This window comes from Diadema antillarum, unplaced genomic scaffold, assembly GCF_040938485.1.
Source record: "Diadema antillarum isolate AM-2024a unplaced genomic scaffold, OU_Dant_1.0 seq00000382_RagTag, whole genome shotgun sequence".
In the NCBI taxonomy this organism is placed as follows: Eukaryota; Metazoa; Echinodermata; class Echinoidea; order Diadematoida; family Diadematidae; genus Diadema; species Diadema antillarum.
In genome coordinates, this window is record NW_027271380.1 from 1,223,952 (window position 1) to 1,250,259 (window position 26,308).

At 39.5% G+C, this 26,308-nt stretch overlaps 1 protein-coding gene across 1 annotated transcript; it reads left to right on the forward strand.

Annotated features, from left to right (window-relative positions):
• The first annotated feature begins 1,130 nt into the window (after nt 1-1,130).
• LOC139731598 (leucine--tRNA ligase, mitochondrial-like) lies at nt 1,131-24,361 on the forward strand. Its single transcript, XM_071642487.1, has 18 exons — nt 1,131-1,181; nt 1,918-2,013; nt 2,745-2,873; nt 3,291-3,382; nt 4,238-4,298; nt 9,020-9,160; nt 9,653-9,745; nt 10,444-10,554; nt 11,242-11,422; nt 13,005-13,213; nt 14,779-14,943; nt 15,596-15,881; nt 16,241-16,414; nt 16,895-17,077; nt 19,654-19,820; nt 21,996-22,232; nt 23,257-23,340; nt 24,148-24,361. Exons 1-18 carry the CDS (start codon nt 1,131-1,133, stop codon nt 24,325-24,327), a joined length of 2,640 nt encoding a protein of 879 aa, XP_071498588.1. The 3' UTR covers nt 24,328-24,361.
• The last annotated feature ends 1,947 nt before the right edge of the window (nt 24,362-26,308 follow it).

Below are 26,308 nucleotides of genomic sequence, written 5' to 3' on the forward strand. Positions count from 1 at the left end.
TTATGGAAATAACCCACTTTTCATGATAAATATTTAGACATTTATGCAGTAGAATCTTGTCCTTGTATCTTCGTTCATACATGGTGATTGGTATGATCTGGAACTGGAATACGCTTCGGCTTTCTGGGATCCACATACAGTAAAAAAACATCCAAGTTTTAGAAAAGGTGCAAAGACAGGCAGCAAGATTTGTAACCAATTCATACGGGAGGGATATAAGTGTGATGCATCTCCTCAGTAAATTAAACTGGATCCCTCTGAAAGACAGACGAGAGGAACATCGACTCACATGCCTGTACAAGATCCTCCATGGGCATGGCCACCTGGACATACAGTACGATAACATACTTAGAAACAAGTTCACAAGGGAAAGAAGGGGACATACCAAGCAGTTTGTGATAGATCAAACTTCATCTGATGTCTTTACTCTACAAGTTTTCTTTTTTTCCATGCACTGTAAAAGCATGGAATAACTTGGCTCCACCTACCCGTACTATTTCCCAAAAGGACCCCCCTAAGTTCAAACATGCCCTGTCTGAGGACCCTTCCCTCTCATCCCTAAAGTCCACCCTCTATGCAACCTCCAGTTAAAACTCCACAGGAGATGTTTAGGAGGTCTACTTATCCAAGATCCAAGATACTTCATGTTGTTTTGAAGCACAGATGAGTCAGAGTAGGTTCTTCTACTTCTGTTCTTGTAGTATTAGACTTTATATTTTCATCGTATCCTATGCAGGACCTAGTGTAGTCGAGCCTAGGTGAGCAATTTGAAGTGAAACAGCTACTTTTTTTTTTTCTTTTTTCTCTCCAGGATAGACCGTCTACTTTAATTTAATTTAGGTAAGATTTAAATTATTTGTAGGGTCTAAGTTGAAATGTTTATCGTGAACCAATTGCTTATGTTGGGACCTCAATGTTGGTATTAAGTTATGGTTTTCTGCATGTCCAGTTTTATTTGTTGTACCATAGCCTATAGGGAAGGCAAAAAATGGAACACAGTTGCCTTTGAGGGATCTTCGGGATCTTCTGTATGAAAGCTGCTCATCGTTAACTGGAGCAATGTCAAGATGTCATTACGTTTAGCAAGGAAACTGTATCGTCAGTCGCATGCAGCTTTCTGCTCACTGTGTATGTGGCGCAGTAGATTCGTCAGATGCATCTACAGCAAGACAGGAGTTTGGGTAAGATCTCAAATCACGCTTGGGAGGATATGATGACAAGTATCCCTTTTCTGTAACTATAGTTACACAGCCCAGTCGCTGTAGCTATTCGCACAGCGTACTTACAGCGTCTGGTCGGGCTACCCTTTTCTGATGTTCCAAGAAGATGTTTATAGATAATATTACAACAGTCGTGCAGGGATCACTTTTTTTAACCAATTTTTTCCCCTCCAATTTGGCTGCGAAAATTAGATATTGCTTTTATTCAGATGCAGAGTTTGTGGGATGCATCGTACATTTAATACACTGCTGAATCTTATCATTGTGTCCCACATACACTGATTCATATCACATACCGGTAGTAATAGTATGGCTGTTATTGTTGCAAGAATTGCATTATTGCCTTCATTTATTATGTCATCAGACTGAAATGCTTTTCAAACATTGAAATAACAATAGTGAATACTGGTAGGTCTTTCTGTGAGCAGGCATACACGACTTCTTTACTTGACATACATTTATTGCTTTCCTTTCCTTTTGAAGTGAGTTTTGTACCTGATAGTAAACTATCTTTGGTTGCCAATCAGAGACAAATTACCAATAACAGTTTTCCTCTCCTTTCTCCAACATGTTGAAATTGCAATATAGCACAATCTGAGTGTGCATCATGGACAAAAGGCTGTCTCCATCATTTGCAGTTTTCCTGCAGCAATATATACCAAATTTTACATTCATCATTTTTATCATTCTTCTCCAGGAAGGAGACTTCTCGGTGGAAACTCGGCAGGAAGTTGAAAGTTACTGGAGACAAAGGCTTTCTCAATTCAATGAAAAACTGACATGTAATCAGGAGGTGAGAGGTTGAGTGTTTTATTTGTTAGTAGGCCTTTCGTTTACCCCCTTGCACAAAATTAGTTCAAAGAACAAAAGCTTCTTTGTGGCTGGAAATAATATTGACAAAAACATATTGCAGCTGATTGAGAAATTGCCCTACATCAACAAAAATAGGCACCATATTAATCAGTATTTACTAACAGTGGCCATGATTTAAAAAAAAAAATTTCAAAAAAAAATATATATATGTATATATATTAATTTGAATGAATCCGCAGTACCTGCTGCATGCTATAGGCCTAAGGATTACCACCAGCACCGGCTGTTATGTGGAAGCGCGGTGGTTCTAGTGGATAAGACCGCTGTCCGGTGTAATCAGAATGGTTGTAGATTCGAATCCTGCCAAAGTATGTATGCCCATAATTTTTATTATTTTTTTTTGTATCATGGCAACTACTAAACACTTCATTACATGTAGTCCAGTATTTTTCTTTTGCCTGATTTTGGCCTATTCCAAATCATTTTGTTGGTGTAAGTACAGTGAACCAATAGCAATTTAACTTGTCCAGTTGCTGCCATTATGATGTCATCAGTTTTTGTGTTCGACAAACATTTAAAAGCATGAATTTTAAAACCACATTTACATGATTTTTATGATGGAGTGTTCAAGCAGTATCATAAGTCATCAGTGTTTGTATCATGATGTGCTGTGGTGTGTTTTCATTTCATTTGTTCTCCTCTCTATTATAGGACAAGCGGGACAAATTCTATGTGTTGTCCATGTTTCCGTATCCATCCGGCAGACTACACATGGGCCATGTGAGGGTTTACACCATCAGTGACACCATAGCTCACTACCAACGACTGACAGGAAAACAGGTAGATAGTAATACAAAGTAACTTTGCCTCAGTGGATGTATTCCAGCCAGTGTTTTCTTCTCAATACCAACTCCAGAGCATGATTACTTTAAAGTTATTACACAATATCTGTTTATTGACAGTACTTTTAGAACATCTCTTTGCGTTAATGGAGGAAATATAGAAATATAGTGAGCGTTAGGTATTGCAAAAAGATCTGTCTCCATGTTAGATAATATTGCCTAGAAATATCCATGCTCGAGCAATGTCACAATCTTTAATTTGTAAACATATAATTTGTATCAACACATACAATGTAGGACAACAAAAGTGACCATTATGACATGGCATGAAACAGGTTTATATTTTGCTTTTTAAACTTCTCTAAGTGATGATATGTGCACATATTCTGTCTGTCTTTCTCATATCATGGACAAGGTTTTGCATCCCATGGGCTGGGATGCCTTTGGCCTGCCTGCAGAGAATGCTGCCATCGACAGAGGCCTCCGCCCAGACGACTGGACCTACAGGTTAGGAGCAATAGTCATCAACACCATCACCCCTTATACTGCTTTTCCACCATTCTCTGTTCTATGATTTCAATTCATCTCCCTACCATCTTAAAAAAGAAATCCGTACCAGTAAGAAGTTAGTCTGAAAAGAAAGGGTGAAATTTTCTCAGCATTACAGTGAAAATTTTATCAAAGTCAGATGAAAGTAAAAGAAGTAATGAAATTGTGAAGTTTCACTAATTTTTAAGAAAATTCCTTATTTTCAGTCTTAAACTCTGCATATCTTTGAAATTTCATAACTTCTTAATTTTCAATCTGATTTGACCAAATTTTCACTGTTGTGCTTGTCATATTTTACTCTGTCTTTTCAAACTTTTATCTGGCCTGGAATTTCCCTTTAATAGACACTAGCTACATGAAACACCTGCAGCACATGTGGTATTCACCACTATGATTACCTCCCTCCAGAAAAAAAAAAAGATAAACAAATGATCAGAAAAAAAAATACAGATATATATTTTCTAAAACCTCTAGCAGCTAGTGTTTTCATGCAATGTTCAACTCTACTAGTCAATGGAAGCCATAAATATCACTCTACTTTGCTTAGTTTAGACGAATTGACTATTTCAGTGATCAGCTTGTAGTAGGAAAATGATGTATGTGGTAGGGGTGATGGGGTAGCTATGGGCAAGTAAGGTGCTAAAAGGGTAACACTTTCATTATCACTGGTAGCATATTTGTCCATGATATCAATAGTAATTATGGGTAATGGTCCTGAATGTTACGTGCATTGTCATATCTACTGTAAAGTTCCATACTGCTTGACTGTTTAGTCACATTCAAGGGACATTTGTGCAATTTATTTTCCTGCAGTAATATAACCAGTATGAGAAGACAACTTGAGCTGCTGAGTTATTGCTTCAACTGGGAAAGGGTAAGAATAGATTCAGCAAACACTGTTGATATAATGGCTGAGATCCAGACATTAATGAGGCTCACTCCTCTTTTGCATAGCAAATACACTAACTTATCAGAAGTGTTACCATGTTTGCAATACAGCCATGTCTTTTTTTGATATTGAAATTGTGTATGCTTCAATTTATGAGGTATCTCCTTTGGATTTTAAACAAATATGCAGTGAAAAGAGTATTTACTGAAATTTGATAGAGAGAGAGAGAGTGAATAAAAGAAATGATAAGGGGTAATCTTTGAGAGGTCTCTCCATTTTTCTCATCGAAGTCATTGCTTTAATTCTTTTGTACTGTATTTCAGGGATGCCAAGTTAAAAAAAAATTTATGAGTGAGATTTTCATGACTTGGCATGCGAATGTGCGTGCGAACAAGGGTGTTGGGAGGGTTTTTTTCCCCCCTGTGGCCCGAGTCCCACGGTAGGGAGCTTTTTCAATTTTTAGCTCTTAATGGTGTGATCAGGTGCATACTTAAGTGACTATAAGACAAAAGGGAAATATGCCTTCATTTGCAAGTATCACTTTAATCTTTTGAGCTATGCTCATTATTTTAGGCCCAAGTTGCAGACTTCGCCTGATGCGTGAGAAAAATGGGTGTCATGCGTGAGATCGTGAGATGACCCGTAAATGCTTGAGTCTCACGCAGAATGCGTGAGACTTGGTAGCTCTGGTATTTACTGTATTAGATCTTGTGTTTGTCAGTTGTGTAATGGTGTCATTAATATTAGATGTAACTACCCTTGTAGATGGGGTTATGTCTGGTCATTACGACTCTGTTACCAAATGCTGTGCAAGGCTCAGAAGGTCTACATCATGATATGACTTTTCTCCATATGCCTTGAGTTTAAGAAGTTGCCGACATTACTGAAAGGAGAGTAATGCTCAAATCCCATTCCTCCTCCCCCCCCCCCCCCCCCCCGTCAGCTTGAATGGAATTGACAATTATATTAATTTGTTTTTCTTTTCTTTTCTTTTTTAGTCATTACCAAGGTGCCTGTCAAGCAAAAAAAAAAAAATAAATAAATAAATAAATAAACTAGAGAAGCACTCTGAGAGCGCAGACCTCCGCCAAGCATGCAGCTCATTTCCACCACTGATCTTGTTCTTCCATAGAGATATCAGTGATTTCCACCCATACGTACTTATAGCATTGTGTGCTGAAAGCCGCCCAATTTCCCAATATAGAAGCCTTTGTTACGTCATAAACCCTCAGCTGCACGGCGCATATAGCATTGTGTGCTGAAAGCCGCCCAATTTCCCAATATAGAAGCCTTTGTTACGTCATAAACCCTCAGCTGCACGGCGCGCCTCGCCCTAGCAGAAACTAGAGCACGCAATTTAGTGCGCGCATGAAAACCTCAAATACGCGCAGTCTGAACTCCCAAGTTCATTGACCCTACCTGCTAAAATATCAAAAATCCTTCATAAATTCCCCAAAAATTTTCGGATCACTACCAAAAGTTAATCGTTTGTTACTTGTGTCATTCTCAACTTTTCCTGCAAGTTTCATCCCAATCAGTCAGTCCGCAGCGTGTGCGATAATGAGGCACAAACGACAATTTTATTCAGAATCATGTTTACGCAGTTTGTGCCCCTGAGACTGACGAGATTTCGCGATACTTTGCGAGAGTTTTTGCAGAGGTGGCAACAACAGCTTTCATAGCTTTCGCAGTGCATTGTTTGACCCAGGATGGTTGGGTAAGTTATAGAGCTGACTATGCTCATTAATTTGATACCTAATTTCCCTATTTTTGATGTCAATATAGTAGTCCATTTTAGCATCAAAGTAAACGATTATTTTGCCAATGTTCAAGAAGCTTTTAGCTCATAGTTTGATGTTTTGCTAGTTCCTGACTGGTATTGAAAATAGATCTCCGTAATTTCTTCGATTTCACAATCGTGAAACTTGGGCGAGTATGATCAATTAAAAAACGAAGAGGGGCACCATTTTCAAGGTTGTGAATTTTCCTGTTGAAAACAAGGCAAATAATGTTTTCTTACTGGAAGTGGGGTAGTGAATGAACGCGCGTGGAATGTGTTGTTGATACCCAGACAATGGTCGTGGACAATGGCCAGGATTGGAATGTTTCATGAGGAATTCCACTATCGCAGCTAGTCTTTGTTCATTCTGAAATGTGGTGTGTGCAAGCACATGGAAACATGTGCTTACTTCTTTCATGTGCATGCATTTCACCCTGTGTCAAGAATTCAGACTAGCAGTGCTGGGGCAATCCACATGAATAATTGATTAAGCATTCATGTGCCTTGCAGCAGAGCTCGGGACAGGTGGCAGCCAGGTTCATTGTTCAGAGTCATTGTACGTGCACACTCACATACACATCATTGGTTCCTGTGTAAAGTTCAAGTTTTGTATAGAGAGTGAAAATTCGATCACAATCTGGAACCTAACATTTAAAACTCACAGCATTGAGTCAGCAGCCAATGGATACTACGCAATGCGACACGCCACGTCTTGCGACAGATTTCGACCAATCACAGACCCGGAATTCCGGTGCGAATGCGAGGATAATCTTTTTAAACTTGACGCTAGACATGTCTCTGAATTTTGCTAGTTCCTGACCCGTATTGAAATGAAGATGGGAAAACGTGCCCTTATTGTGATACTATATACTTTAGCGGACATAGTCTTCACCATATTCTAGAGGGGCATGAAAGATTTCAGGTTAGTTTTTTGGCGTCAAACGTGAAGGAATATTTCTGAATACAATACCGAACTTCGAGAGGGATTTTGATATTTATGTTCTTCTTTTCCATTTATTAGCTCACCTGAGCCAAAGGCTCAAGTGAGCTATTGCGATCGCCCTTCGTCCGGCGTCCGTCGTGCGTCGTGCGTCGTCCGTCGTCCGTCGTCCGTCGTCCGTCGTCCGTCGTGCGTCGTGCGTCGTGCGTCGTGCGTAAACTTTTTACATTTTCATCTTCTTCTTGAAAACCCCAAGACCGATTTTCATCAAACTTGGCAGGTAGCATCCCTAGGGGGTAAGGAACTCAATTTGTTAAAATGGGCACCATGACCCACCCAGGGGGCCCCCAGGGGGGCCCAAACCCCCCAAAATTAAGGAATCTTTAAAAATCTTCTTCTCTAGAACCAGAAGTGATAGAGCTAAGTTAATACTATGAGTTAGTTCATTGATGACTGTAGTTTCAAGTTTGTTCATGGCAGAATCAGGGGTGCCCCCCTTGGGACCCAGGGGAGGGGGGTGGGGAGGGGTTCTAATGGGGCCTAAATTGTACATTTTCATCTTCTTCTTGAGAACCCCATGACCCATTTTCACCAAACTTGGCAGGTAGCATCCCTAGGGGGTTAGGAACTCAATTTGTTAAAATGGGCACCATGTCCCACCCAGGGGGCCCCCAGGGGACCCCCAGGGGGCCCAAATCCCCCAAAATTAAGGAATCTTTAAAAATCTTCTTCTCTAGAACCAGAAGTGATGGAGCTAAGTTAATACTATGAGTTAGTACATTGATGACTGCAGTTTCAAGTTTGATCATGGCAGAATCAGGGGTGCCCCCCTTGGGACCCAGGGGAGGGAGGTGAGGAGGGGTCCTAATGGGGCCTAAATTGTACATTTTTATCTTCTTTTTTAGAACCCCATGACCCATTTTCACCAAACTTGGCAGGTAGCATCCCTAAGGGGTTAGGATCTCAATTTGTTAAAATGGGCACCATGTCCCACCCAGGGGGCCCCCAGGGGGGCCCAAACCCCCCAAATGAAGGAATCGTTAAAAATTTTCTCTAGAATCAGAAGTTATACAGCTAAGATAATACTATGAGTGAGTACATTAATGACTGTAGTTTCGAGTTTGTTCATAGGAGATCCAGGGGTGCCCCTCTTGGGGGCAGGGGTGGGGGGGGGGGGGGGGGGGTTGGTTAGGAAGGTCCAAATGGGGGCCTGAATCGTACATTGTCATCTTCTTCCTGAAAACCTCATGATAGATTTTCGTCAAACTTGGCAGGTAGCATCCTTAGGGGGTCAGGATCTCAATTTATCAAAATGGGCACCATGCCACACCCAGAGGGCCCCAGGGGGCCCCCAATTCCCCAAATTAAGGAATCTTTAAAAATTTGGGCCCTTATTGTACATTTTCATCTTCTACTTCAGAATGCCTGGTCAAATTTTGGTAGAGCTGTGAATAATTTAGATTAGTGACTGCGTGAAAGGTGAACTTGCGATACTCAGGTGAGCGCTAGACCCGCGGGTCTCTTGTTTTGATCATGAGCATATTTCCTTATGTTTTCTCTTTCAGTCGATACTAAAAGTGTCGAAAACTGACGAGAAATACTCGTTCTACATGGATTTATTCATGACAATGTATCTGCTCATTACGTATGCAAGCACCGCTCAGCCGTGCATACGACTTGAATAAATACGTGCGTTTTCGCTCGCGCTGCGGACTGACTGCAATGCGTTATCTACTTTTTGAGTTATTTTGCACACAGACAAACTAACTAACTAATTAACTAACTAACGAACAAACACACAAACCAACGGTAACGAAAACATAACCTCCTCCCTTGGCGGAGGTAATAAAAAATAAGAGACATTGTAATATCACATGTATTTACAAAAAAGTAAAGAAAATAGAGAAGTGCTGCTTCTGTTGGTGTAAAAATGATCTGGCAGTTCAACTTCTTTTATTAAATTTTATTTTTCTATTGCTGCAATAGGAGCTGACCACATGCAGACCTGACTACTACATCTGGACCCAGTCCATCTTTGTCAAGATGTTTGAGGCGGGGCTGGCCTACCAAAAGGAAGCTGTGGTCAACTGGGACCCTGTGGATCAAACCGTTCTTGCCAAGGAACAGGTGCGGTTTAAAATTTTTACATAAATAGTTGCACTTGATTAATGTTTAGGTTTAGGTCCTGATTTCTATATCTCTTTCTAAATATCATATTGTGTATTTATTCATCAATCAGCTAAGGTCATGCACATTGTCACATACAAAATGTAACAGTAACACATTGTATATGTCACAATCACATTATACGCAGGTGACATGAGATGAAGAAGTCACTGTATTACAGCAATCACCCCTGACAGTTTGTGCATACCAAAATACTGTGCACACCAAATTTTGGACAAGGAAGCCTAAACTGAACTAGGATGTTCACTTTAATTGAAACAAAATTATATATCATTGCAAAATTATTGCAGTGCTGGAGCAATTGGTATAAGGGAAATTACTTCTTCTTTTTGAATTCATTGAAAAAAGATGAGACAGAAGGAAATGATGGAGTGAAGATTTGTGTGCAAGTCAACCCTCATCACCCTGCTATAATTTTTTGTCTGTCTGCAGGTGGATGAGAATGGATGTTCATGGAGGTCAGGTGCCAAGGTTGAACAGAAACTGCTCCGACAATGGTTTCTCAAGATGACACACTACTCAAAGGTAAATACAGTCAAACCTGCCTTAGTGGCCACCTGTCTATAGCGGCTACTGAAGTAGATTTTAACCTTTTTATAGCATTTAGTTTATATGGTGCACTTGTGTGAGAATAGGTGTATTTCTACCACTTGCGTGTTATATCCCTGTATCAACTGGCTTTACAAGATAAATGTCCATGAATGTACTATAGATTTGTTACAGCCTGTGCAAAATATTTTGAACTCTACTGCTTCCTCCAATGAGTAGAGGTGCATTTGGCTAGAAAATTCTTTTCTTGTAGAAAAATGAAACTACATTGAATTCTCTTTATGTTTTCTTTTTAAATTGTTCCACTGCTCGGACTAAACTTTTAAAATTCATAACTTTTGAATGGATTGCCCAGTTTCCCTCAAAATTCACCAGCAATATAATTTACTAATATTGCTGTATTCACTGAAATCATATGTTGATACGTATTTTGGATAGGTTTCCTTTTTTAAGATATGTAGATAACTTTACTTGCCCATAGAATGTTCTTTTAAGTGGCTCTTGCATTTTTAAGCATTCCATCATATGCAATGATGCAGAAGTATATTAGTGCAGTAAGATATACCATCACTCTGCCTGACACAGTGTCACTGCATTCAAGGTGTGCTTCATCATGTTATGACCCTAACTTCTCTACCTTCTACTCTTCTGAAATTCCTGGAAAACTTGCAAAGTCTCTCCTGGATGGCCTCAAAGACCTTCCAGACTGGCCGCAGAGCATCAAGAGCATGCAGCAGAACTGGATTGGAGACTGTTCGGGCTGTGCCTTCAACTTCAGGCTGGAAGTAAGCACGATGGATAATTCTTAAAGCTTTCAATCTTCTCCATTGCAACAGCTCAGAGAGAAATCTTGGAACAAGAAATGTTTGTTTACTTAAATTGTATGTTAATGAAGCGTGATCGTGAGTGTTCTGTAGAATCAAAATGTAACCAGCAAATTGATATCAAAACTTTCTCTTTACATTATGCATACCAAGTTTTTCTGATGATTGGGTGATCTGCTATATATATACGGTTTATAATCTTTGTTCACGGAGTGGACTCGAGATTAGAAAATGTCAAATGAGCAGAAATAGAAAATATAAGAGAATAAGAGTATCTCAAAAGAAGCTACAATTACTACTACTACCACTACTACTACCACTACCACTACTACTACCACTACTACTACTACTACTACTACTACTACTACTACTACTACTACTACTACTACTACTACTACTACTACTGCTACTTCAAACTACTACTACAACGAATAATCCTTCTCTTACTTATGTATGATTAGTGCATTATTTCAATTTGTTTCACAGAAGACCATGTAGAATACACAGAAGGTATGACATAAGTCAGTTATTGATGTAGTGATATATCAAATCATGACAAAGAGCTGGATATTTCTTAAAGACTTGACAGCAATGATGGCAAGAAGGACAGTGATTGCTTCATCTGAATGTATTTCATTGATTCATCAGCCCTCATACCAGCAGGAGGACTCCGCCCTGTCGGTCCACACCCAGCATCCCGAGCTGGTCTACGGGGCATCCCACATTATCCTAGCAACCTCCCACACCCTGCTCAAGAAACCACAATTTACTCAGAAGCTGTCTGAGGAGGTGAGACTACAGCTGGACCAGCTGGACTCAACCAGGCAAGGTATGACAAATGGGAAGATGAATCTGTAAAAGATGCAATCTGTAGAAATCAGAAAACTTGGATGTTGTGTGCAATGATGCCATCCCTTCTGGGAAGAGGCGGAACTTTCTGTTTCCCAGAAAGGACAAACATGGAGATCACTTGCTTGAAAGAGACATAATGATACACTGTAACTCATGCACATGAACATCCCCCCCCCCCCCAACACACACACACACACACACAGATGGAAAGAGACACACACAACACACAGAAAACATTCAAATCATGGTGAAGATCTGTGGTTCACTTCAGGTGACTCACAGTATTCACCAAACTGTGTCAACCAGACAACCCAAAAGTTGTTCAAGTGTCACTTTTATGTTCATGCAGCCGTAATTTGTTATCATCTACATGCTCTCATCTTCACTTTATGGGGGCAAAAAAACCCCAGGAGTGTTTGGTTTACTGACATTTTATAAAGATATCAACTGGTACTACTTGATTCAAAGTAAATGCTGACACAAAAAAAAAGATGATTGAAATCATCCTTGTAAAATAACAGTAAAGGCAGTTACAGAAAATCAAGCATGTGATTTGCTGCCTTCCTGTAAAGTCTGTGTTTCAGGTATGTCAGTGTAAGACGGAAAGATGCTACCCTGAACATTGGTTCATTTAGAAATCCAGTCCACCCCAAATCCTGTTTACAATTCCCACAGTTTCAAAGTTCCTATATTCTTTCATTAGCAATGTCGTTGAACTTCCCATGTAAACTCCTGTTTACAGTTCCCACAGTTTAATAGTCCTTATATTCTTTCATCAACAATGTCATCAAACTTCCCATGTAAAAGCCCACCATCACAATATACGCCTTCCTCTAGTAATCCGCAATGAACTTAATACTTAATCCTTCTTTTTGTTCTGTAAGTAATTCAGACTCCTGTATTTACAGTTCCCACAGTCAGTCCTTTGTCCAGTTCTACTACATTATTGTAACAAAAGTAATTGTTACATCAAAGACCCATCTCTTTATATAGTACCTCACATGGTTAGATGGATCATTCTGGATTCTCCCCTCTTGGGGACAAGTCCTCAGGGGCGATACTCCCTGGCCATACCCATGACCATTGTCATGGGTAGCTATATGGCTACCAAGCGAAATGAGGGAGCCTGTGTGCATATACATTTGTTGTTATATTCTGCGCTGGATACATTTGTTGTGACTCTACGCTGGGTACATTATAGATATTACCAATAAATGTGCACTTGTCTTAACTGCATATCATGGTTTGAACCTGGTTTTCCCTCGCGTCTGAACGTAAGAGTTGTGATTGTACCACGCTACATCACCCGACAAGGAACTCACAAATCACGCTCTTACATCAGCATAGGAAACTTTAGTAAGCTATTTTGTCAGAATGAAATAAAAGCTATCTTATGAGAGCAAATATTTCCTAACCCGTTGAGGACGGGCTGATTTTGCTACAACATGCATTTCCCATAGACCCTTGCCCGAGTATACTCGGGACTCGTCCTCAACAGGTCAAAAGTATCCCTCTATTTCACTTATGGCCCATTTTGTCTTTTCATCCTCTTTCTGCAGACATAGATCTTGGTGTGTCTGTCATGCACCCCCTCACCCACCAGTCGATACCTCTCTATGCTTCCAGTGCGATGGAATTTGAAGAGAATGTGGATTCCTACCTTGTCATCCCCGGTGCATCGGGCCGTGACGCCGAACTCGCAGACAGCCACAGGATTTCTTGTCGGTGGGTTCTTGACGACGAAGATAAACTTGTGAATTCTGAGCAGGTTCGTTTACATCTAAGATTTTCCTATTTATGTTGAAGTGTGGGAGGAATGCCCTCTGACTAATTCTTCTGGGCCCCATTTCATAAAAGATGTTAGGAGAGCAACTCTTGCTGGAATGGCAACTTCTCATATAATAGCAGCAGCCAATCAGGAAGTTGGATTCATGTTGTTACCATGACATTTGCCATTCCAGCAAGAGTTGCTGTCATATCAACTTTTTATGAAATGAGGCCCTGGCCATTTTTTTGGCTTTGCATGCAATTAGTATGTTTGTTTGTTTTTACAAGTATTAAGATATCACACAGAAATCATCTTTTAAGGAAAACAATCTGTCTAACATAAGTTTACCTCAGATATTTCTTTTATTGTACCAGTAACAGTGAGTCTATTCTCTTTCTCTTTTTTTTTTTTATATCCGTTCCTATGCATTCATACCGGCATATGCACCCAATCAATCGCAATTTCAAACCAGGGAGCGTTGTATTGTTTTGTTATTGCATTTTCATCATGAAGTACAGTATGCTTGTGTCCACGATGGCGTGTGTTGTACCATATTCTCATTTCCCCCTTTTTTGTTCTTTTTTTTTTTTCTTCTTCTTCTTTTTTTCCCCTTCCTAAGTTAATTTCATGTCAGTTGACATTGGTTTCTTTGACTTTGTGTGCGTACTTTTTGAGGGTCCCATACCCTACAAGCTTTGCTTTTTAAGTGGGACCCTCCATTTCCATTCTAATCTTTGTATTAGGTATATACCTTAGAAACGAAATTCTGTTGTTACTCGTGACCACTTGTACGTTTTCTTTGAAATTGTTATAAATTTGTTCTGTAAATGTATTGTATATATTTTTTTCTATTTATTCAATGGAAATGGAAATAAAATTGAATTGAATTGAATAGTACTCATTGACTCACTTCGCAGATTTTCTTGGGGGGGGGGGGGGGGGGGGGGTTCCCCAGAACATAAAATTATGACTGTAACTATCAATAGCAAGTTTTGCAGTGAGTTTTCTTTAATATCTGACTTGCCTTTGTGATCACAAGTTTTTCAAAGTTAACACGTTCATTGCTGAATGTGTATGTTCTCTATTCCAGCAAAAGTTTCAGGGACACAGTGACTGATCACTGTAAAACCAGAATTTTTAGTGTGCTCAAAACTTCAGCGAATTTTACAAGGTGGCAAGATTTGTAAAAATGAAATGCAGTGAATGCTACTCCAATGTTGTACGCCGTCATGGTTGGCAATTCCGCGAAAATTTCATGCTGCACAAAATGGATGTCGGGAAAGTTTCATGATGCGAATGTTTCTGGTTTCACAGGACATTGACTTGATCTTGTTAACCTTTTAACCTTTGTTTAACCTTTTTACCTGGTAATCTGAATTTGTTTGCTCCAAGTGCCAAGAAAATATGTTTCTTTTTAGTTCAAAGGGATTACATGTAGAAGTTGCTAGAGCTGCTGAATGAATGCAAAAAAGAAAAAATTGAAATGTTGATGATTATTGATAAAGACTGAAATTTACTGAATTGCTTTAATATCTTAATTAACCAAAATTCTTGTTTATTTGTAGTTCACAGGATTATCCAGGCAAGAGGCAAGAGCTGCCATTATGCAATATGCAAGGGAACAGGGCATTGGTGGTCATATGACCAGTCCAAGGCAATTTGATTGGCTGATATCGAGGCAGCGGTACTGGGGCACGCCCATACCTATCATCCACTGTCCACAATGCAAGGTAGGTACCACTGTAGTCTGTACTTCTTCATGTTTAGCACTTCTACAGAGTAAACATTAAGCATCCAATCATTTGCCCTGATACCAGACTACTGTCTGTTCATCAGTCAGGAGACAGTTCTGTGTCTCTTCTGCAGGCAATACAAATTATAATTTTTGCCAATCTCAAATGAAAAATTCTTTCATTCTGGTGGAAGTTTGGAGATTTGCCTTTTCTTATTTAGCAGTGTGTTTTGTATCTTTTAGTCTGAAATGTGTTGTTCATTCAACATAATTGATTTTTATCTAATTATATATTCACAATGACAAATACTGTAATAATCAAGCTGGTATGAAATAGAATCAGACCTGCTTTATAAGTACAGTAGAGACCCGTGTACTGCTGCAAAAACTTTGAAGGAGCAAAGGAAGTACTTTGAAATAGCTGTGTGAATACTTTGCTGCATTCATATTGTGGCTTGTATTATGTGTGACATTAGAGTATTAATGCAGTGTTAACATCACAATCAAAATCTTTGCTCAGATCTGTAGCTCCTCTTTTTGTGCGTCATATATCACAGGGTTTTTACAGTCAGTTTACATAGCAACAATTCATTTTGTGTGTAAGCTATATGATAAATGCTTCCCTGTTCCATAATTATTTGTGCCCGTAGGCTGTCCCGGTTCCCAGCTCCTCCCTGCCCGTGGTCTTGCCAAAGCTGGAATCCCTCTCAGGGAAAGGTTTGTCAGCTCTTGCCAACGAGGCGGACTGGATCAACGTGGAATGCCCCAGGTGCGGGGGAGCGGCCAAGCGAGAGACCGACACCATGGACACGTTCGTGGACTCATCGTGGTACTTCCTGCGATACACTGACCCCAACAACCAGGCAGAGGCCTTTCGGAAAGATCTGGCTGACTGGCTCATGCCAGTGGATGTCTATGTTGGCGGAAAGGAACATGGTACTCTAACCTTCGGTGATGTTTCATTGAAATACATCAGAATGTTGTGCACTTTAGTGTGAAATTGTATTTTCACATTATCCTGTATGCTCTGTCCTTTATTATCATCTTTCTTGACTCGCTGAGGTCACTCACAGGAAAGAATTTACGAAAAGGATCACTGAAAGTAGAAAAAAAAAATTCATTAGTGAAAGCACATAGTAAAGAAAAAAAAAATTTGAAGTACTTTAAACACATACCTTATGATTTTATTGGTGATATTTCATCCTTGAAAATAAGCATAGAAAATATATAGTCTTGTATACACAGATTGTCTTTCTCCATTTGTATGTTTTCTTTAACCTGTTTTGTTCATCCAGCCATCATGCATCTGCTGTATGCTCGCTTCATCAACCACTTCTTGCATGACCAGGGACTAGTGGCCCACAGAGAACCCTTCAAGAGATTACTGGTCCAGGGACTGGTCATGGGCCAGAGCTACAGGGTGGCTACAACTGGACAGTACCTCGCCCTAGACCAGGTTGACCATTCAGGTAAAGTGTGTTTATGAGCCAAAGTTGTTATCTAATGACATTACATCTTGGTGCTTTTTTTTTTTTTTTTAACTTACTGGTTGAAACTGCAGTTATGTAGTTGGGTTGTTAAGGTTTTTTGTCTCTCAGTAAGTCTCTGAGCCTAAAATTCAGTAATATTGGTCACAAAAATATGCTATATCTCGGCAAGAGTACCCCCAGTTTTTGCAAATTGGGTCTCCAAATGTGCGCAGAATGTGAAAGAAAAAGTGTACTGTAAGTGAGAGAAAATTTTATGTTAAACGAAATTATTGTGAAAAATGTCGTTCTCGTAGTCTTGGAAGAGGTGGATAGTGATTTCAAATCCCAGACTGGCCCCTGCTCTTCAGTTCTTACTATTGGATGATGAAGATCAATCCATGCACTCTTGCTTGTAAAGGGGCGCGTCAGCAAAATGTGCTGGTGTGACATGACCAGGTCACTATATCTTTCTTCCTCCAGGACCCAAGCCTGTCTCAAAGGCTACAGGAGAGGAGCTGGTAGTGAAGTGGGAAAAGATGAGCAAGTCCAAGTACAACGGAGTGGACCCCGAGGGCGCCATCGAGACCTACGGAGTGGACACAGTCCGGCTTTTCATCTTGAGTGGGATCCCACCAGAACTCGACATGATGTGGAATGTTGAAGGTTAGAATGTCACGCTCAATCGATTTGTCTGTCTTTACGGTTCTGTGTACTACGGTGTAGTATGAAATATATATTGATAAGTTCAGGTCTTGTGTACTTTCTGCCCTCAAAGGCATTATTTACCATTTACAGATGAAACAAAAACCCAGCTTCAGTGCTTCAAAATAGTCCAAAAATGTGAGTTAGGGATAGAAACAACGGATGTAAAAATATCAATCAGTATAATCAATGATAAGTATTGTAAAATATACAAAATGTGAACAATAGTTATAATAGAATTGTTTCTGGAATATACCATCTACAGTTATGATTTTATTGAGAAAAATAGTGATATCTCCATTACATTTTAGGCTTTATTGCACAATTTTGATATGGTAGGATATTTTGTGATACAACATCCACTCGCCTACACATTTGTATCAAATGCAGAGACTCCAACCCGAAGCACCTTCTGATCTGGAGATTCTCCCGCCTGAAACCCCTAGCAAACGGGAGACTCCAAGTTTATGTGTACGAAGCGCAAAGTTCCTAGGGTTATAGATGCTCTCTGGTGCTATCTGAGGCTTTTTTTTGCAACATACGATAGCAATATAAGTAAGAAATCCTTTCCAATGGGAGACATTGAGCCAGGGCGGGAGAAATTAAATCTCAAACGGGAGAACGGGAGATTTTGCAAAAATAGGTTTTCGGCGGGAGATCTCCCGTCGAAAACGGGAGAGTTGGAGTCTCTGCAAATGTGATTACTCGAACATTTTTTAAATCACTGCTGCCAATGGTCAATGGTACCTTCAAGCATTCATACCAAGTGAGTGATTTTCTCTAGTCCTTATAGTGCTTTGGCATGTCTGCCGGAGAGCTTTCTTTGCTGATCATGATTGGCACAGATGTCTAGAAACGAACTGTCAATTGATGAAGATTACATGATCATCTAAATCCCTTTTTGTATCATATATATGCCTTTCATATCGGACCGCGGCATATGGTAACACCAAAGTGGGCTAGCTAACATTCAATGAAGTCAAGTTTATAGGAATTATTAAACTGAATGGTTACGAAAAAACACAGCAAGTTACAACTTAATGCCTGGTCACATATGGTCAAGCAAAGATGCCCATCAAAGATATCTTGGATGTGTGAGATATGAATGCACTCATGCACTTCAGTCAGTGATTGTATCATGAGACATTACTGGTATTTCTTAACCCATTGAGGATGAGCTGACTTTGCTATATAACACACATTTCCCATAGACACCTACCCAAGTATACTTTGGACTAGTCTTAATGGGTGTCATGAATATGCATGTTGGTAAAAAGTGGGTGTGGCCTGTTCGGCCCACGTTGGAAGACATGATGGCTCGAGGCTGGGACCATGCCGTCTGAGAAGGCGAGGGAAGAATAAAATTTTCATTACTTTAAGTTTGATTAGTGGTGGAGATTTGTTTCGGTGTCAGAATGTGTGACATGTTGTTGCCCCACCAGGATTTCCCCTCATTCCGTAATATGGGTTAACACAAAACTGGAAGTTGAAGATTGACCAATGAGTTCATGTAACTTCATGCCAGTTATGAAGAATAAATGATACTCTTTGACTAGCTGTGACCTAAAAGTTTATAGTTTTGTTGCCCCTCAACATTTGGATAAACAATTGAATAAAATACCAAGGGGTGGGGAGGGGGAGAATAGTTTGAGTAGAAATAAACAAAAGAACAAACTAGAAAAGCACTTGGAGAGCGCAAACCTCCACCAAGCAGATCATTTCTACCCATACAGACATGCTGAAAATTGCCCAATTTCCCAATATAAAAGCCTTTTGTTTATGTCATCAGCTTCCAGCTGCATGGCGCCTCTCCTGAACAGAGCATGTGCTGTAGTGTGTGTATGCAAACCTCAAATGTGTGCTGCTTGAACTCCCAAATTCATTGACCCCCATCTGCCAAAAGATAAAATATCCTTCAAAAATTTATAAAAATTCATGGATCACTGCCAAAATTTAATCATCTGTTTCTTTTGGTATAATCAACTTTTCCTGCAAGTTTCATTGAAATACATTCACAACTTTTTGAGTTTATTTTGCAAACGAACAAACAAACATACCAATGGCAATGAAAACATAACCTCCTCCCTTAATGGAGGTTATAAATGTCCATTTAACCCTTTATGTGCTGAATTTGCCAAGCTTTTCATCAGCATTCAACAATCCATCTATACTTAATCAAGCTGTAGATTAACAAGCCCACTCAGGTACAGCAGTGTGCCTGAATCTGACAGGAAGGTCATGGTGATACGATAGATTAGGGGGATTAGATCATCTCTGTTCACTGATGCATAGCTTGTAGACATCTGTGCCAATCGACAAAGACAGCACTACAGCATTTGTTACCATAAGCGAGCGAAGCACAGTCAGGCTTTAAGCATTTTTAAGTAGCTCTTGGAGAGCATTCTGAACATTATGATTCTGGCTCAATACCCCCCCCCCCCCCAACTTCTTTCTGTGAAGCAACTGCTGCTCTCTCTTAAAGCAAAGATTTAAAAAATGGACTAATGCAGGGTTGCATTAATGGTCTCATTCTACAGCCATAACAGGCGTCATTCGATGGAAGAATCGGATGTGGGGCCTAGTGACTAGATTCCTCAAACTGCAGGGCGATGAGGCAACGAAGAACACCTGTCGGTTAAACGAAGCAGAGTTCCAGAAGCATGAGAGGGAATTGAAATCTCACCTCAACCAGACCATCGATGAAGTAAGTAATGCAGGCAGTAGATTATCAGTCTTCCTGCCGGTACTTGAGACAAAGTTGGTGTAGCAAACAATAACTTTAACCTGTTGCCTCTCAGAAATGAGTTTCCTTTCAGATTTAATGTTTGGCTTGTCCAATCTGAGTAAGCAAGGATTAATGCCACAGTGAGCAGCTTCCCATGAAGGGAAAACTGAAGAGGAGAACACATTGCTGTGACAGTGTTAACCCATATTTTATGAGATTCTGAAATACTGATAGACTTAATACAGCATCAAACAGGATCCTGTGGACAATGAGTTAAACCTGCTGATTTATATATATATATGTAAATTTTTTCTTGAATAGTGCCCCAATCATACTGGCTATACATATATTTGTGGCTGGACCTAGATATTTGTTAGCCACTGTTTGTGCTACAATCTCACACTGGTTTGTTGGCCATCTGTGTCATAGTGAATGAGTGCATGACTTGCAATTTTGCTGGTTGGGTGTGTGATGGTATCGGGTGCCCATTCCTCTGAAAGTTCACACCTGGACCCGTTGAAGATCTCCCACGTCTCGGTCACGCACCCATGGCATCTGTAGTGGGCATCCCCTAACGTCATTGTTTCAAGAGGCTGATTGTCATTGTAATTGAATCTGTCTCTCGCAGACTCTCGATTCTTGACACCTGCCGGCAATCAAGACCATTGCCGGCTCTGTCCTTACCTGGCGGCTCTCACGTTGTTTGATTGTGGATTCATGCTGTTTTGGCGATGCATACATGTAGCTCACAGCATTTTCAAATCTAAAATTTGAGAGTAGACGTTATCTATCGCGCCCGCTTACGTGTTCTGCTCCCCGAACACGGGATACAGTCTCAAGAGAATGTGTGTCATGTTGTAAACGGATGCAAGTCTGAAACATGTTATGAGAGAATGGCACATAAACGTATCAAAAACACGCCATGCAAGTATCGACTAAAGACAGTGTCATATTCAGTACGGGGTGGGGGTGGGGTGGATAATTGTGGAGACTTGCGCTGTTCCTTCCATGTACATCGTGCAAACATTTAACAGTAAGTGGTTAGTGCATGAGCTTTGTAGAATTCTCTAGCAAGCAAATGTCCTCAAACCACCCTCCCCCCCTTACACATAAAGCTATACACATCACCGCATCATGCTTCTCAGGATATCAATATTATGTAGAATGAGATTGGTTTGAAAAAAGAAAAAAATGACAAACTGTTCTTTATTTCATTCATACTGTACTGTAAGATGCAAAACTATTCATATCAGTAAGATACAAATTAGTAAGGAAACTGTCAGAGAAACAAATTATAGACTTGCCCAAACACATGATTTTGATTCTTCGAACTCGGTGCATGTCATCTCTTGAGAAGAACAAATTTGGCAAAAAGAAATACGACAAAGAAAGACTTGTTCGTGCTCGTGCTCACAAGGTTAGACCAAGGCTAATGTGATGGAATGATCATGTGACAAGCAAGTTAAATTAGAAAGGAAAAATGCATCTACGTACAGTTTTTTGATGACTTGCTGTGGAAATACAATTGGTGTATCATGATGCCATTATAAGATGTATAGTAGCCATCACCTCTCTACAACTGAGATGGATGATTGCTCTGGATTTTTTTTTTTCTTTTAGACATGCTTTGGAATGAACTTTGGACAGGGATTTACATTTTTGTATTAAATCATATTGTTGGTTTTGTTGTAGATCACTCATTATTGTATATATCTATTTCCTCATTTTCCTGATATGGTTTGAATGGATTGCACAGGACAGAATAATCAATGGCATTGAAAACAAATAAATGTTTTTGATCATGATTTTTCTACTTGTAGTTTAAACAGCAACCAGTTTTGTTCAGTGATCTTCCCATGGAGGGAAGAGGAAAAAGCTCCTAAGAGTTCAAACTGTACAGTAAAAGAAAATGAGTTTTCAAACTATAAATGGCTGTACCTTCTCTTTTGCAATTTTCTCCAGTTTTCATGCAAAATTTCATTCACACATGGTAGGTAATAATTCATACGGTATCATGTGTCAAAAGTGAATTGTTCATTCACCAGTCTCCATAAGTCCACTCTTTGATAAAATTCATTCTATTCTCCTGTGACCAGTGTATAAATGATGATAACTACAGCAGGTGACCTTTCTCTGTTCTCTTTTCACTTCCAGGTCACGACCCACTTTAGTGATGACTACATGCTCAGCGTGGCCATCAGTCGCCTCATGACTCTGACCAACCAGCTGCGGGGGATCCCCGACGATGTCATCAAAAGGTCGCCAGCCTTGTACCGAGACGCTGTGGGTGCCCTCTGTGTCATGGTGGCCCCTATGGCACCCCACATAGCCAGTGAGATGTGGGCAGGGGTAGCTGGTACAATTGATGCTGCGGAGGGCAGGTGGGATTGGGTGAGTGTCTGTGCACCAAGCAGTGTTCATGCTGCATTGCTATAAAATCTTTTATTTTTGCGAGGGTTTGATATCCACAAATTTTGCAAATCGCTGTTGGGCTACAAATTTAACAACACGCGAAATATCGCCACCTGATCTCAGTCGCATTAAATTTGTTCCATGAAAATAATTACATACTCATCTAACAACATTTGACCCCTTTCTGAGCAGGGGCGAGGCCATGGTCATGGCTGGCTGGATAAGCGCGTGCTGGTATGCCTATCAAACGCTGTGCATATCCCTCCTTATCGACAAATCTCAAGCATGAGATAGAGAGTGCGGTGATCTTGGTTAGGTTGTGTGTACCAGTGCATTGCGAATAAGGGTGTACATGGCCTTATATGTTTTCTCCCAGTCCAGTCGCAATCACTTGGGTTTGCACTAGTATTTTTGTGCACTCTGTAGTATACTAAGTGCATGTACAGTACAGTGGCGGAGTGAACAGACAAAACAACTACGCTAAAACAACTTCTAGCATAAATGTCTGTGACCTCATACATGAAAATATCTTTATGCAAAATTAACAGCTTTTACAGTAATTGAGACAAAAAAATTCCCTTTGTGGCTATTTTTTGTTTACTTTTGTTGCTTTTAGGATTTATTATGAATCTGAATAGGTACCGTAGCATTTTTGCATTGTTGAATTTATCAATGATCTTCCGTGGACAAGTTGAGTGAAAAATTCCGATATTATGTAGTCACTACACCGTGCATTCCTTGCCAAGTTAATTTCAGTTATTGTTGATGTCTCTAAGTATAAACTCTTGTGTTTGTTTAGGGTAGGTGTGTTTTTTTGAGGTTTTGCAATATTTGTTTAATAATTTTCTACTTGTTTTTTCATGCAACGGCATGTGGTCTTACTTTTTTGAAAGATGAGGGTAATTTGGATATCATTTTTTATGTATGTTTGTATTCTTACTCTTCAGAAAAAAAAAGTTAAACTCAAGTTATTGAACATATGTTTGTTTGTTTTTTAAAATAGAGAAAGTCTGTCTTGGAGCAAAGTTGGCCACATGCTGAGACAGAGCTGAGTGAAGCTGCAGACACCTTAGATCTTGTCATAAAGGTGAGACTAGATATCTTTCTCTTCCTAACATTGTACCTGCAAATTGCTCTAATTTAGTTTGTGATTGTAATCTCTTTTCTCTTTCATCTTTCAGCAATAATCATGATACAAAAATTTTATGTAGTTTGCTTTAAATGATATGTGAATATATTCATTTTGTTATGAATCCCGAGAAGTCTGATGAATGTCATTTTAAAGTTATTTGTTAAACAAAGAATGCAATTGAAGATGAGGTTATTTTTTTTCTCAAAGAAATAACTGGAATTGAAGGAAAAATGCTACTTTTAGCAGAATAAGATATGTATCAAGAGAAGGAAAAATTTAATTGACTTCCCAACTTATAAGAGCTTTTTACCAGTGAACTTGGTGATATCCTTGAAATACTGTGATTGAAGTCAAAAATGGAAAAGAGAAATTTTGAAGTGACTACCTGGTACCAAAAATGAAAAAGATAATATCTAGTGTGGTATTCGATGGATGGTTCAAAATGCTTTTCACATTTTGAGCTGTTCATTGAACACCTTATTTGCCTGTCTTCATTTTATGCTTTATTTCTTTGTACTTTTATTGTTGCTAAATAGTTGTAACTGCAGGAAGTTCTAAATAAAGGATTTGTTTGTTTGTTTGTTGATCAGTTTCTTGTCTCATACTTCGAAAGTATGTATCACATTTTTAGTATGCATTAGAGTATCTAATTCTCTGAGTATTTGTTGGGTTTTTTTGACGTATTTCTGTTTTTAGAAATCCATTTTCATTTATCTGAATTGGGCATTTCTTTCCTTTGGGTTTTCTCTGTCACATGACCAGATTGATAACAAGACTTGTGGCAAGCTGCTTGTGCCGTCGTCATTGATTGAGGACCGAGTAGAGCTGGAGCGCTTTATCCTAGACAGCGATGTTGGGAAGGCACATCTGGAGCCTGGGACAATCAAGAAGATGATCCTGGCACCAAAAGTGCCCCTTGTCAACTTCCTGACCTCCAGGTGAAGCGTAGAGGCATGGAAGGGCTGGAAGCAATGGCGTTCGGGGATGAAAGTGGCTATCGAGGAGTGAAAGTAGTCCCATGTTTTTTTGGCCAGTGCCTGGGCACATGGTGACGTCTTTGCATGCTCTCTACCTCTCCCTCTCTCCCTTCAAGTGAGCTGGTGTCTGCTGTGAAAAACAGCTGGGATTGTGTAAGAGAGTTGATCATCTGCCAAGTTAGTACAGCAGGTGATCTGAGATATGCATTTGAAGTGACGTCAAGTGAAAACTGACAGCATGATGGGGACAATTGTAAGTGGTATCCGTTCCATTTCATGGGACAGGGCTCCTCTTGCACATACACTAGTGACTGTACCAAACCTATGAGTGTATGTTTGTGTTTGGATATGTAGCCTTCAGGTCCAGACTTAGTTGTGATTTTAAGGGCATCATGGGTTGGAACAGAAGAGGTCCATGCGATAATCCTTATTCCAGCAATCCTTTCTTAGCTTGTATTTATCTTTATTCCTTATCTGAATCAATTATAGGCAGTACATTGTACATCCTACTTACTACCACAGAAAGAAAAACGATATGATCCTTCCTTTTGTAAGTCAGTGAATAGTGTTGTGTCTTGCCTGTCATTGCATAAAGACAGATCATTCTTCAATGATTCATGTCCTGTAATGTCATGTCCTGTAAGCAGAAAATGTATGTGTACACCCGTCATTTACCCCAGATCTGTGGTTTTGATTCCACACCTGGCCCCTTGTGAACCCTGATTTGTGCAATCTGTGTTAGAGGTAGCTATGGCTATTTATCCTGTGTTATATTCTAGCAACATAAAGCCCCCCCCCCCCCTTTCCTGGCAATTAATGAGAGATGAAATATTCAAATCTCTCTGAAAATGCAATGTCCAATTGGAAGGCAGACTGCTCATTTCAAATTGTAATTCCTGTTTACTTGTTTGTTTTATTTTATTTTATTTTTATTTATTTATTTTTTTTGGGGGGGGTCAAAACTCATGGTATTATATGCATGATACAAAATCACTTCCAAGTTGTACCCTTTCTCTTTCAGAAGTGAGAGAGAGAATTCAGTTAGGAGGCTTTTTGCTAGATACATCACTTTCAACTACTTTATTTGTACAAATTCTCATGTTCTGATAAGCCTGACATTATCTTTTTTTTTAGACAAATATTATGCCAAAGTAGCATTTTGTCTGGCATTATCAAAGAATATGTCCCTGGAGCATCTTTTAAATTCACGTGTGTGCTTATTACTTTTCCAGGTACCTTAATGATAGTCAATGCAGTGATACCATCTCCTTTACCCCCTGGAGTCTCTTTAGTGGTTAGCACTACTCTACTCTACCAGAAGGCTCTGCCATCATTATTGTTACCCCAGTATCGCCAGGTACTCATCTGATGATGTCTGTGCCCGGGGAAAGAGTTGGTATTAAAAACATTTCATCCAAGAATGTTTGCGTCGTGCAGAATTTCAAGCCAACGTGTCATAATTTAGACTCAAGAGGGGCTGTTATCAATAAACCACTCAGAGGCTTTGTTTACCCTTGTCTCCTTAAAAGGGGAATTCCCAGCCAGTTTAAAGTTAGTCTGAAAAGTAAGAGTACAATTTTTATAATCACAACAGTGAAAATTGTATCTTAATTGGATAAAAACTGGGGAAGTTATGAAATTGTGAAGTTGCAACATAGTTCTTGAACAGTTGATATAAATTCACAAGTTAAGGAGCTCATCATTTCACAATTTTCCATTAAGTGTGTAAGAAAAACCCCAACATGATGGAAATTCAATTTTTCTGCTATAAAAGTGTAATAAAACATAATAAAATTCCTGGCTGAATAACTTCAAAATAGTGATCACTCAGATATGTTAGGAATTGAGAAAGGGACATAGCTGCATTAAAAAAAAAATGGATATTTCAAAGATTTTGTGTAAAAACTTTTTGGCAAATTCTGAGGCGATGACATCATCAACTCATT